Here is a 13,026-nt window from a genome sequence, read left to right on the forward strand (position 1 = left end):
GAGCTCCAACAGGACCAGGTTTAGAGCTCCAACAGGACCGGGTTTAGAGCTCCAACAGGACCAGGTTTAGAGCTCCAACAGGACCAGGTTTAGAGACTTTTAATGCCCTGTGTTTAGTTTTATCATTCTGATTCTTGCCATTTTGATCCGATGGATCAATTTTAAAAGCCTTAACTTCCACCTTCAGCAGTTAGCTTAGGCCCCGCCCTGTCAGCTGAGGCTCCGTCCTATCTTTTGAGGCTCCGCCCTGTCAGCTGAGGCTCCTCCCTGTCAGTTTAGGCCCCGCCCTGTCAGCTGAGTCTCCACCCTGCCAGCTGAGGCGCCGCCCTGTCAGCTGAGGCTCCGCCCTGCCAGCTGACCTCACAGGAAGCAGGCTAAATCATGGCTCTCTGCTCTTCGTGCTCTCCTGTCATATTTAAACTGTTTCCTGTTTGCATCTGAGTTTTAAGCAGCTTCCTGTTTTGCTTTCAGGGCTTCTGTTCGTGGCTTACGGCCATTTTCAGAATAAAGTGAGTATCAGTCTCTCAAATATTTCATCTCTTTGTTCCATTTATCGAATGCTGGAGGTGCTCGTGTGTCCTGCTGTTTTTGCAGACAGTGAACTCACGTTTAAATCTGTAAGCTTGTGATTTTACAGCCCAGCTTCCAGGATGATCTGATCATCTGACTTCCTGCTGCAGGGACGAGGAGATCCGGGAGAAATGTGGCGAGGACGCCGTGCACTACCTGTCCTTCCAGCGACACATCATCGGCCTGCTGGTTGTCGTCGGCGTCCTGTCCGTCGGGATCATTCTGCCCGTGAACTTCTCCGGAGACCTGCTGGGTAAGAGCTGCCACTGAGGTTCAGGTGAGACCTGCAGACGAACTCTGGTCTGCAGGATTCTTCTCACGATGTTCTGTGTCTGATTGGTTTTAGTCAGAATTATCAGTAAAGATGCGTTCCTGAGCCAAGGAGCTCCTGGACCTCCTTCTAAAGAAGGTAAAGGTGGTGGCGGCAGAGCCGTAGGAGCTCTGTACTCCCGTAGACCTGTGGCTGGTGTCTGATGGTGGTTTTAGCTGGACCTGAACTAGAAGCAGTTGGAGTGTTGTCACTGTGGTCGGTAGAACTGAATGTAGAACCTCACTTCTGATGAGTTTTGAATCCAGAACCATCCCTTGGTGACAGTGCACACCGTTTCTGGGTACTGAGATTTTTTAGGACTGATTAGAACCAAATCAGATCAAATCCAAGCATCTTCTCAGTGGATCAGGTTCCAGGTAGGTGTACAGCTGTCATCAGATATGTCCAACGATAAGTCCAACAGGACGTTGACCCTTGAAACCTGACTTTATGTATTCGTCTATAAACCTGTTTGGTACTGATGGACCTGTCCTGTCTCCTATTAAATTTGTCTCTTTTCTTCCAGAAAACAACGCCTACAGCTTTGGACGCACCACAATAGCCAACCTGAAGTCCGGGTGAGTCTGAACACATGAAATGTTTCGTTCGTATTCATGAAGAAATTTCTGCTAAATTACTGCAGTAAATCTGTCATCACTGCACAGTACTACAGTAAATATATCATACCTGCACAGTACTACAGTAAATCTGTCAGCACTGCACAGTACTACAGTAAATCTGTCAGCACTGCACAGTACTACAGTAAAAATATCATACCTGCACAGTACTACAGTAAATATATCATACCTGCACAGTACTACAGTAAATCTGTCAGCACTGCACAGTACTACAGTAAATCTGTCAGCACTGCACAGTACTACAGTAAATCTGTCAGCACAGTACTACAGTAAATATATCATCACTGCACAGTACTACAGTAAATCTGTCAGCACTGCACAGTACTACAGTAAATCTGTCAGCACTGCACAGTACTACAGTAAATCTGTCAGCACAGTACTACAGTAAATATATCATCACTGCACAGTACTACAGTAAATCTGTCAGCACTGCACAGTACTACAGTAAATCTGTCAGCACTGCACAGTACTACAGTAAATCTGTCAGCACAGTACTACAGTAAATATATCATCACTGCACAGTACTACAGTAAATCTGTCAGCACTGCACAGTACTACAGTAAATCTGTCAGCACTGCACAGTACTACAGTAAATCTGTCAGCACAGTACTACAGTAAATATATCATCACTGCACAGTACTACAGTAAATCTGTCAGCACTGCACAGTACTACAGTAAATCTGTCAGCACTGCACAGTACTACAGTAAATCTGTCAGCACAGTACTACAGTAAATATATCATCACTGCACAGTACTACAGTAAATCTGTCAGCACTGCACAGTACTACAGTAAATCTGTCAGCACTGCACAGTACTACAGTAAATCTGTCAGCACAGTACTACAGTAAATATATCATCACTGCACAGTACTACAGTAAATCTGTCAGCACTGCACAGTACTACAGTAAATCTGTCAGCACTGCACAGTACTACAGTAAATCTGTCAGCACAGTACTACAGTAAATATATCATCACTGCACAGTACTACAGTAAATCTGTCAGCACTGCACAGTACTACAGTAAATCTGTCAGCACTGCACAGTACTACAGTAAATCTGTCAGCACAGTACTACAGTAAATATATCATCACTGCACAGTACTACAGTAAATCTGTCAGCACTGCACAGTACTACAGTAAATCTGTCAGCACTGCACAGTACTACAGTAAATCTGTCAGCACAGTACTACAGTAAATATATCATCACTGCACAGTACTACAGTAAATCTGTCAGCACTGCACAGTACTACAGTAAATCTGTCAGCACTGCACAGTACTACAGTAAATCTGTCAGCACAGTACTACAGTAAATATATCATCACTGCACAGTACTACAGTAAATCTGTCAGCACTGCACAGTACTACAGTAAATCTGTCAGCACTGCACAGTACTACAGTAAATCTGTCAGCACAGTACTACAGTAAATATATCATCACTGCACAGTACTACAGTAAATCTGTCAGCACTGCACAGTACTACAGTAAATCTGTCAGCACTGCACAGTACTACAGTAAATCTGTCAGCACAGTACTACAGTAAATATATCATCACTGCACAGTACTACAGTAAATCTGTCAGCACTGCACAGTACTACAGTAAATCTGTCAGCACTGCACAGTACTACAGTAAATCTGTCAGCACAGTACTACAGTAAATATATCATCACTGCACAGTACTACAGTAAATCTGTCAGCACTGCACAGTACTACAGTAAATCTGTCAGCACTGCACAGTACTACAGTAAATCTGTCAGCACAGTACTACAGTAAATATATCATCACTGCACAGTACTACAGTAAATCTGTCAGCACTGCACAGTACTACAGTAAATCTGTCAGCACTGCACAGTACTACAGTAAATCTGTCAGCACAGTACTACAGTAAATATATCATCACTGCACAGTACTACAGTAAATCTGTCAGCACTGCACAGTACTACAGTAAATCTGTCAGCACTGCACAGTACTACAGTAAATCTGTCAGCACAGTACTACAGTAAATATATCATCACTGCACAGTACTACAGTAAATCTGTCAGCACTGCACAGTACTACAGTAAATCTGTCAGCACTGCACAGTACTACAGTAAATCTGTCAGCACAGTACTACAGTAAATATATCATCACTGCACAGTACTACAGTAAATCTGTCAGCACTGCACAGTACTACAGTAAATCTGTCAGCACTGCACAGTACTACAGTAAATCTGTCAGCACAGTACTACAGTAAATATATCATCACTGCACAGTACTACAGTAAATCTGTCAGCACTGCACAGTACTACAGTAAATCTGTCAGCACTGCACAGTACTACAGTAAATCTGTCAGCACAGTACTACAGTAAATATATCATCACTGCACAGTACTACAGTAAATCTGTCAGCACTGCACAGTACTACAGTAAATCTGTCAGCACTGCACAGTACTACAGTAAATCTGTCAGCACAGTACTACAGTAAATATATCATCACTGCACAGTACTACAGTAAATCTGTCAGCACTGCACAGTACTACAGTAAATCTGTCAGCACTGCACAGTACTACAGTAAATCTGTCAGCACAGTACTACAGTAAATATATCATCACTGCACAGTACTACAGTAAATCTGTCAGCACTGCACAGTACTACAGTAAATCTGTCAGCACTGCACAGTACTACAGTAAATCTGTCAGCACAGTACTACAGTAAATATATCATCACTGCACAGTACTACAGTAAATCTGTCAGCACTGCACAGTACTACAGTAAATCTGTCAGCACTGCACAGTACTACAGTAAATCTGTCAGCACAGTACTACAGTAAATATATCATCACTGCACAGTACTACAGTAAATCTGTCAGCACTGCACAGTACTACAGTAAATCTGTCAGCACAGTACTACAGTAAATATATCATCACTGTACAGTACTACAGTAAGTATGTCAGCACAGTACTACAGTAAATATATCATCACTGTACAGTACTACAGTAAGTATGTCAGACACAGTATCTGTTGGTTTCATAGTGTGAAGTAAAAATCTGTTTCTTATGATTTTAGAACCAATCTGCTGTGGCTCCACACTACGTTTGCCTTCATGTATCTGCTGCTGACCGTCTACAGCATGAGGAGACACACGTCCAAGATGCACTACAAGGAGGACGACCTGGTAGGCAAAGAGGTCCAGAACTGAATCTGGACCGGACTGAACCTGTAAATGTTCATTAACCCCAGTTTTTTGTCTTGCAGGTGAAACGCACTTTATTCATTAACGGCATTTCTAAGTATGCTGAGGAGAGTCAGATCAAGCAGCACTTTGAGTAAGTTTGCTGGTAGTTTCTGAGACTGGACTGGTTCTGGTTCTGGTTCTGGTTCTGAGCAGCTGGTTGGTTTGACCTCTTCCTCCTCTGTCTGTCCTGCAGGCAGGCGTATGAGAACTGCACCGTGTTGGAGGCTCGGATCTGCTACAATGTGGCCAAACTGATGTCTCTGAATGCTGAGAGGTGCATGCTGGGATACACTCCTGAGTCTTGACCCTACTTCCTGCTCCTTCACGTCCCGTCTAGCAGTTCTGGATGCTGGAACATTCAGGAGTTTAAAAGGCTGAGTGGCTTTAACGTCTGTGTGTTTCTGTTGGCAGGAAGAAGACGGAGCGCAGTAAGAAGTTCTTCACTGACCTGATGGCGAAGGAACACGTTCCCACCATGATCAACCCCAAACCCTGTGGACACCTGTGCTGCTGCGCCATCACCGGCTGCGAGGAGGTGACGCTCATCAGCCTCCCAGCTGTCCGGGCTCGGGTCATTAAGGAAGACTTCCTGAATGTTGGCGTGTTTTTATTTGTCCCGCAGGAAGAGGCGGTCAGCTTCTACACGAAGAGGGAGGCCAAGCTGAAAGAGGAGTACAGGAAGGAGAAGGAGAAGGTCCACACCAAACCGCTGGGCATGGCCTTCGTCACCTTCCAGAACGAGGCCATGACCGCCATGTAAGCCACGCCCCCTCCCACACACACACACCTCCTGGTAACTCCTCCCTGAAATGTCCCCAGATGTCTCCAAGCCTTCCAGTTTGAGTTTAGTTGCTGTACATTTATTTATTTTAAATCTGCAAGCGTTGAGCTGACTGAGTATTTAAACCTCATTTTACCATAAAATGAAGAGAAGGACAAATTTACCAGGAATGAATTTAACTAACAGAGTAAAAACGTTCAGGAGGTTCGGTGGATCCAAGCTTCGCTCTGTTCCACCTGCTGAAACCTTCATGTTCAGGTTCTGCCTGAATCTTCAGGTCCGATCAAACCGAGCCGACTCTTCCTCACCTAAAAACACATCCCTGTCTGACCTGTCCTCTGTGTCCCCCAAGCACCTGTCCTCTCTGACTCCGCCCCTAACACCTGTCCTCTGTGTCCCCCCAGCACCTGTCCTCTCTGACTCCGCCCCTTTGTTTTTCCAGCATCTTGAAGGACTTTAACGCCTGTCAGGTCCAGGGTTGTCGCTGTCAGCTGGAGCCTCGTTCCTCTCAGTTCAGCGAAGTCCTTCATGTTTACAACTGGAGCGTTTCGTACGCGCCCGACCCGCAGAACGTCCGCTGGTACGTTAACAAACCCCGCCCACGTCAGACCACACCTGTTCTGAATGCACCAACTGATGTCTCATTAACGTCCTGCAGGGAGAACTTATCTCTGGGCGGGATCTCCTGGTGGATCCGCTGCTTCATCATTAACTGCATCCTCTTCATCTTGCTCTTCTTCCTCACCACGCCCGCCATCATCATCTCCACCATGGACAAGTTCAACGTCACCAAGCCTGTGGAGTATCTGAACGTGAGGAGCATCAGCTGCAGTGAGCCTGTTCATCCCCTGGTTCGGCTGTCCTTCAGCTCTGACTCTGTTTGTTTGTTTGTTTGTTTGTTTACAGAACCCGATCGTCACGCAGTTCTTCCCCACACTGCTGCTGTGGGCCTTTTCTGCTCTGCTGCCCACCATCGTTTACTACTCTGCTTTCTTTGAAGCTCATTGGACCAGGTACCGCTACCTCATCTTCCACAGTCCTGAACCCAAGTCAGAGTCCAGTTAGAACCAGACCCCTGAGGTCTGAGTCCAGGTAGAACCAGACCCCTGAAGTCTGAGTCCAGGTAGAACCCGACCCCTGAGGTCTGAGTCCAGGTAGAACCAGACCCCTGAAGTCAGAGTCCAGGTAGAACCAGACCCCTGAAGTCAGAGTCCAGGTAGAACCAGACCCCTGAAGTCAGAGTCCAGGTAGAACCCGACCCCTGAAGTCAGAGTCCAGGTAGAACCCGACCCCTGAAGTCTGAGTCCAGGTAGAACCCGACCCCTGAAGTCTGAGTCCAGGTAGAACCCGACCCCTGAAGTCTGAGTCCAGGTAGAACCCTGATCAGAACATCTGTTCCTGCAGGTCTGGAGAGAACAGGACTACGATGCACAAGTGTTACACCTTCTTGATCTTCATGGTTCTGCTGCTGCCGTCTCTTGGACTCAGCAGGTAGGAGACTTTTTCTTTGCTTGTCCTCAGAGACCCTCCACGTCTGCCGTCTCTCACTCATCCGTCTCCTTCTCCAGTCTGGACGTTTTCTTTCGCTGGCTGTTCGATAAGAAGTTCCTGGCTGATGCTAAAATCAGATTTGAGTAAGTTCCTTTTTTTCTGATTTAGAACCACAGAAAGCCGGTCCAAACCCTGAACATCTGCGTGAGTTTCATTTGGTTTATCAGCAGCTGCAGCTGCTTGTTTTCAGCCGTGTTCCCACTGAGTCACATGAACCTCAGAGAGGAACAGTTTACTGCAGAGGTGCTGCTCCAGGTTCCACTCAGGGGGGGAGGGGGGTTCTGTCCCGACACCTGGCAGCGGAGGTGTTGGTGTATTCAGCAGAATGTCTGGGTCAGAGGTCAGAGGTTCACACTCTCCAACTGGTAAAAAAATTCTGGTGTTTTTGAGGTTCTTTGTGGTCCGGTTTGGTTTTGAAAGAACCCTGAGCCTGAGCTCCTCATCAGGAAGGCAGAGAAGGATTTGTGGATAAATGTTAGGAGGAAACTTTAGGTTTAGTTCATCAGTGATGAATTAATGGAACGTCTCCTTCAGGTGCGTCTTCTTGCCGGATAACGGAGCTTTCTTTGTCAACTACGTCATCGCGTCAGCCTTCATCGGGAACGCCATGGACCTGCTGAGGATCCCTGGTCTGCTCATGTACATGATCCGCCTCTGCCTGGCTCGCTCCGCTGCCGACCGCCGGAACGTGAAGAGGGTGAGGCCGGCCGCTGGCAGGGAGGAAGTGGGCGGGGTTAAATGTTCTGAATGCTGTCTGACTCCACCTCTGTCCTCTCTGCAGCACCAGGCCTACGAGTTCCAGTTCGGAGCGGCGTACGCCTGGATGATGAACGTCTTCACGGTGGTGATGGCCTACAGCATCACCTGCCCCATCATCGTCCCCTTTGGTCAGTCCCGCACACGGTACGGTACCCGAGTCAGCTTCCTGAGCAGGTGTACTCAGCTCACCTGTCCCCCGCAGGTCTCATGTACATGCTGCTGAAACACCTGGTGGACAGGTACAACATGTACTACGCCTACCTGCCCTCCAAACTGGACAAGAAGATCCACTCAGGAGCTGTCACTCAGGTGGTCGCCGCGCCCATCCTCTGCCTCTTCTGGCTGCTCTTCTTCTCCACCGTACGAACAGGTGAGCAGCACCCCCTGCTGGACCATCTCAGGTGACGGGTTAGTGCCTGCTAACTCACCTGTCAGGTGACGGGTTAGTGCCCACTCTCCTACCTGTTAATAAAAAGGCAGATTAGTTTAAAACTATCGTCTTTTGTTAAAAATCTCCTTCAAGCTTAAACTTCAGCGAAGTTTAGCCAACTGGTTAGTAACTAGTTCCTGGTTAGTAACTAGTTCCTGGTTAGTGACTCTTTCCCGGTTAGTAACTAGTTCCCGGTCACTGGCTAGTTCCCGGGTAGTAACTAGTTCCTGGTTAGTAACTAGTTCCTGGTTAGTGACTAGTTCCTGGTTAGTGACTGGTTCCTGGTTAGTAACTAGTTCCTGGTTAGTGACTGGTTCCCGGTTAGTAACTAGTTCCCGGTTAGTAACTAATTCCTGGTTAGTAACTAATTCCTGGTTAGTAACTAGTTCCTGGTTAGTAACTGGTGTCTGATTCTAACTGCCACCAGGCTTTGAGACTCCGACCTCCATGTTCACGCTGGTGGTGCTGATTATCACCATCGTGGTCTGCCTGTCCCATGTCTGCTTCGGACACTTCAAGTACCTGAGCGCCCACAACTATAAGGTGAGTTCCACCACAGCAGTCTGTGGGACCGGTTCTGGTTCTCTGTCTCACTCCGAGTGTCTCTGACTTAGATCGACACCAAGGACAATGAGGCGGATGCTATGAAGAATGGACGTCCTGCTCGACCTTCATCCTCACCGACCTCCAAATCCCAGGTGAGTTCTGTCGCTCCAAGCTTCTCCGGTTCCTGGTCATCGTTCTGGAGTGGTTTCGGTCCCGTTGACCCGGTGGTGGTTCTGTGTGTCCAGCAGCAGCAGGCGCAGCAGCAGCAGATGTACATCGCTCAGGTTCTCCAGGACCCGAACTCGGACGAGCCGGGCGGCGCCAGCAGCGAGGAGGACCGGGGCTCGTCGCAGGACGAGGAGATGCTGAACGGAGGGAACAGCATCAACGAGGCGGATTTCCAGTCGGGGGAGGACAGTCTGATCGCCAACGAGGTCCACCAGTAGCTGGGGGTGGAGCTAGAGGGAGGGGCGGGGCTAGCCACGCTTCAGTTAAAAATAAAGCTGACTGGAGATTCACTGCTCGCACTCAGACAGTAGTCTGGCTTGGTTAGCTCCGCCCCCTCTCAGCCTGAAGACTTGACCCTGACTTTTGATGCCGGCGCCAGCTCGCCACCATTCAGCCGTCAGCAGGAAGTCACTGTACATAACCGCCAAGCCAAAAGCTGTCTGTTCTCTGCTGGGGGGGTTCTAACCGGTGCCTGTGCTGGATCCTGTTTGTTCGCTTCTGCGTCTGGACCCTGATGGTTCTGCTGGACCTCAGGATCTGGACCCTGATGGTTCTGCTGGACCTCAGGATCTGGACCCTGATGGTTCTGCTGGATCTCAGGATCTGGACCCTGATGGTTCTGCTGGACCTCAGGATCTGGACCCTGATGGTTCTGCTGGATCTCAGGATCTGGACCCTGATGGTTCTGCTGGACCTCAGGATCTGGACCCTGATGGTTCTGCTGGATCTCAGGATCTGGACCCCCGATGGTTCTGTAGGTCCTTAAGATCTGGACCCCCGATGGTTCTGTAGAACCTCAGGATCTGGACCCCCGATGGTTCTGTAGATCCTTAAGATCTGGACCCCCGATGGTTCTGTAGATCCTCAGGATCTGGACCCCCAATGGTTCCGTAGATCCTTAAGATCTGTGCTCCTGATGGTTCTGTAGATCCTCAGGACCCCCGATGGTTCTGTAGATCCTCAGGATCTGGGCTCCTGATGGTTCTGTAGATCCTCAGGACCCCCGATGGTTCTGTAGATCCTCAGGATCTGGGCTCCTGATGGTTCTGTAGATCCTCAGGATCTGGGCTCCTGATGGTTCTGTAGATCCTCAGGATCTGGACCCCCGATGGTTCTGCTGGACCTCAGGATCTGGACCCCCAATGGTTCTGTAGATCCTCAGGATCTGGGCTCCTGATGGTTCTGTAGGTTGTTAGAACCTGTTGATGCTCTGGTCTGGTGGACTCCAGTAAATAAACCCGGGACGTTGCTCCATTTCTTGGTCCCAGACCCGTAAAAAAACCTCCTGCTGTCTGTTTTTGTAGACGTAGACGCCTCGCCCCCCCGGACTTGGAGCAGTCCTTCTGTTCCCCTTTACTCTTGTCTACCTTGGTTTCTTGGACCTGTTGGTTTTCGGACGACCCGCCCAGCTTCTCCATGCATGTTGGTAAACGTGACGTCGGCTCCTCGGGACGATGTCAACCGTTCTCTGGGTTTCCATCCTGATCTCAGAAGATGCTGGATGAGCGTTCAGTTCCTGAACCAGCAGACTCAACACGAGGAATCCTCCTTTTCTGGTTTCCGTTTCACCTGGAGTACCTTAAATTCAAGGGAACAGAGACGTTTGTGTCTTTGTAGGTTTAGCAGTCGGACTCTTTTTAGGACACTTGGACTCTTCCAGCAGCAGCAGAGGTCAGATGTTGGGTCGACGCAGAAGAGCAGCGCTTTTCATCCGGTCGGTCTACCCCGACACCTGAAACTTTCAGGACTCTCAAGGGAAAGGTTTTCTGTTCTGTTTGTTGTGTGTGTGTGTGGTAGCTTATTGTTCTCCAACCTGCTTCATGTTGGGCACCCAGAATCACCGTCAGGTTCCAGAGCTTCTCAAAGGGATCATGGCTTCAGATCAGTGTCTCCTTCACTGTCATGTTTGACGTCAGCAGGTTTTACTGCGTCGCCGCCGCTGGTTCTGTCCGAAGGGAACGTCTCTAGTCTTTGTTTCACGCTGCGGTCCATCGTTGACCCGGGTCGGTTCGGATCATGGAGATCTCCTGCAGGTGGCCCTGCAGCCAGCTGCTCCAGTGACAGTTTCATAAAATTTAAAGAAAACTCGGATGAGGTGATGGGCAGAGCCTGATCAAACCACCAGAGACCCCCTGACCCCCCTTCCTTGAACCTTTAGGACAAACAGCAGCTGATGTAGCCTGGAGTCGACTTATTGTTTCGTAGCTTGTCTTTCGTTCAGGTCCGTGTGAACAGAACCCAGCAGGACCTTCAGACACGTTTTATGATTAACGCTTCTTAGTGAACGAATCAGCTCGGAAACACAGATTTACACTGATGCTCATGTTTCTGTCTGCGTCGGTTTGATGGCGGTCCAGTTTTAGTTTCCGTGGCAACAGGAAGCAGCAACATCCTGCAGTGACTCGATGATGAAGAAAAGACTCAGGTGTTGATTTTCCCCATATTTTAATGTTTACATCAGTTTTTGTTGCTCCTGTTGTTTTTGTTCTGTACAGTGTGTGTGTGTGAGTGTGTGTGTGAGTGTGTGCGTGGGTGTGTGTGTGCGTGTGCGTGGGTGTGTGTTTCGCACAGACCTGGACTATGAAAGCTGCAGCCGTCCGGTCGCTGTGGTCTCTGGTTCGGCGGCTGCATGCTGGAGAACCTGCAGCGTTTGTGTCCGGTTGTTGTTGTTGTTGTTGTTCGGCCCTGATTGTACGCACAGGAAGCTGGTCTGAGGTCCGAATCTGACCCTCCACCTTCAGCTCAGCACCTTCAAACCTTAACAACTGAAACATATGGAGGAACGATTCTCTCTTTAAAAGATAGACCCAAAAATGTAAAATAAATTTAATCAGAACCAAAACTTCACCCAGGTCTGGACCCGGTCCAGCCGGACCTGAAACCTGACACGCTTTATGCAAACAGACTTGAGGAACCACAGCTCTCTCTAGTTTCAGCAGCCTCCTGATGGGTCCGGTCGGTTCTGGTTTGGGTTCTGAGGAGCTGGGCTGAAGCGTGAGGGCTGTGATATTTTTGTATCTCGCTGACTGAAGTATTTGATACCGAACACGTGTTAAAGACAAAGCTGTGACGATGCTGTTGAAGGTTATGAATTTTTTTAACTTGTTGCTGAAGTTACTGAAATGTAAAAAGAAGAATGTGAAACAAACATTGACAGAAGCTGCAGAAAATAATAAAATGTGTGTAAATAAGCCGTTAAAGTGCACCATCAGAGACTATCCCCACTCTGTTTCTGCAGCGACTCTGAGCTTCATTTCTGAATTTAATTTATTGTTGTGACACTATTTATTTTTACTGGAATGTACAGTGAAACATTTGTCCTATTTATGTTCCATGATCAATAAAACTGGTTCCCATCTGCCTAATCCTTCTGTCTGTGAAGAGACCAGGAGTCTCACCTGCAGGGATCTCATATCAGAACCATAACAGGTGTTCATCGAGAACATCAGGATTATAAAGAACATATCAAAATCAGGAATATATCAGAAACTGATCAGGATTTTATGGGGAATATAACGGAAACAAATCAGAAATAAAATGGGAACACAGGATTAAATCACATAATACATAAATATACTGGGACTATATCAAAAACATCAGAAACAGGAATATTTATAGGAAATATCAGGATTATATTGGGAGGTATCTGGTGTAGATTCTCAGTCATCCAGGACATGACAAATCCAAAAAATGTTAAAAAAACAAAAACAATTGGACTTTTATTTTGAAGCTGAAGACGTTTCTTTTCTCATCCGAGGAGCTTTCTCAATTCTTGATGGTTTATCATGATCAGTTTAACAGGTTTATTCATGTGCAGTCCTGCTCACCATTATTGGCACCCCTTCATGATTTGCATAGCTGAGTGAATATCTTCATGATCATTCATTGGTTAATTCATGTCATATGTGTGGAGGCAGTCCATCACAAGTGATCTTTATGTGTGATTTGCAACAGGTGAGCCAAATTGGGTTTTCATATTGATTTGCAGCAAAGGGTGCCAATACC

At 47.6% G+C, this 13,026-nt stretch overlaps 1 protein-coding gene across 4 annotated transcripts in view; it reads left to right on the forward strand.

Annotated features, from left to right (window-relative positions):
- Nucleotides 1-12,386, forward strand: part of LOC108228460 (CSC1-like protein 2) — a 22,855-nt gene extending 10,469 nt beyond the window's left edge. For 3 of the 4 annotated variants that reach the window (XM_037974578.1, XM_037974576.1, XM_037974579.1), the window contains 19 exons: nt 472-509; nt 681-823; nt 1,407-1,458; nt 4,558-4,666; nt 4,747-4,817; nt 4,920-5,000; nt 5,138-5,261; nt 5,349-5,482; nt 5,950-6,087; nt 6,166-6,319; nt 6,414-6,520; nt 6,912-6,998; nt 7,076-7,141; nt 7,593-7,755; nt 7,840-7,945; nt 8,020-8,187; nt 8,675-8,790; nt 8,862-8,945; nt 9,039-12,386. In XM_037974578.1, coding sequence (XP_037830506.1) covers nt 472-509; nt 681-823; nt 1,407-1,458; nt 4,558-4,666; nt 4,747-4,817; nt 4,920-5,000; nt 5,138-5,261; nt 5,349-5,482; nt 5,950-6,087; nt 6,166-6,319; nt 6,414-6,520; nt 6,912-6,998; nt 7,076-7,141; nt 7,593-7,755; nt 7,840-7,945; nt 8,020-8,187; nt 8,675-8,790; nt 8,862-8,945; nt 9,039-9,239 — 2,142 coding nt within the window. In that variant the 3' untranslated portion in view covers nt 9,240-12,386. The remainder of the gene's footprint in view (nt 1-471; nt 510-680; nt 824-1,406; nt 1,459-4,557; nt 4,667-4,746; nt 4,818-4,919; nt 5,001-5,137; nt 5,262-5,348; nt 5,483-5,949; nt 6,088-6,165; nt 6,320-6,413; nt 6,521-6,911; nt 6,999-7,075; nt 7,142-7,592; nt 7,756-7,839; nt 7,946-8,019; nt 8,188-8,674; nt 8,791-8,861; nt 8,946-9,038) is intronic. The other variant, XM_037974577.1, reaches the window with a different exon arrangement.
- The last annotated feature ends 640 nt before the right edge of the window (nt 12,387-13,026 follow it).

The sequence above is a fragment of the Kryptolebias marmoratus genome, linkage group LG3 (assembly GCF_001649575.2).
Source record: "Kryptolebias marmoratus isolate JLee-2015 linkage group LG3, ASM164957v2, whole genome shotgun sequence".
Lineage (NCBI taxonomy): Eukaryota > Metazoa > Chordata > Actinopteri > Cyprinodontiformes > Rivulidae > Kryptolebias > Kryptolebias marmoratus.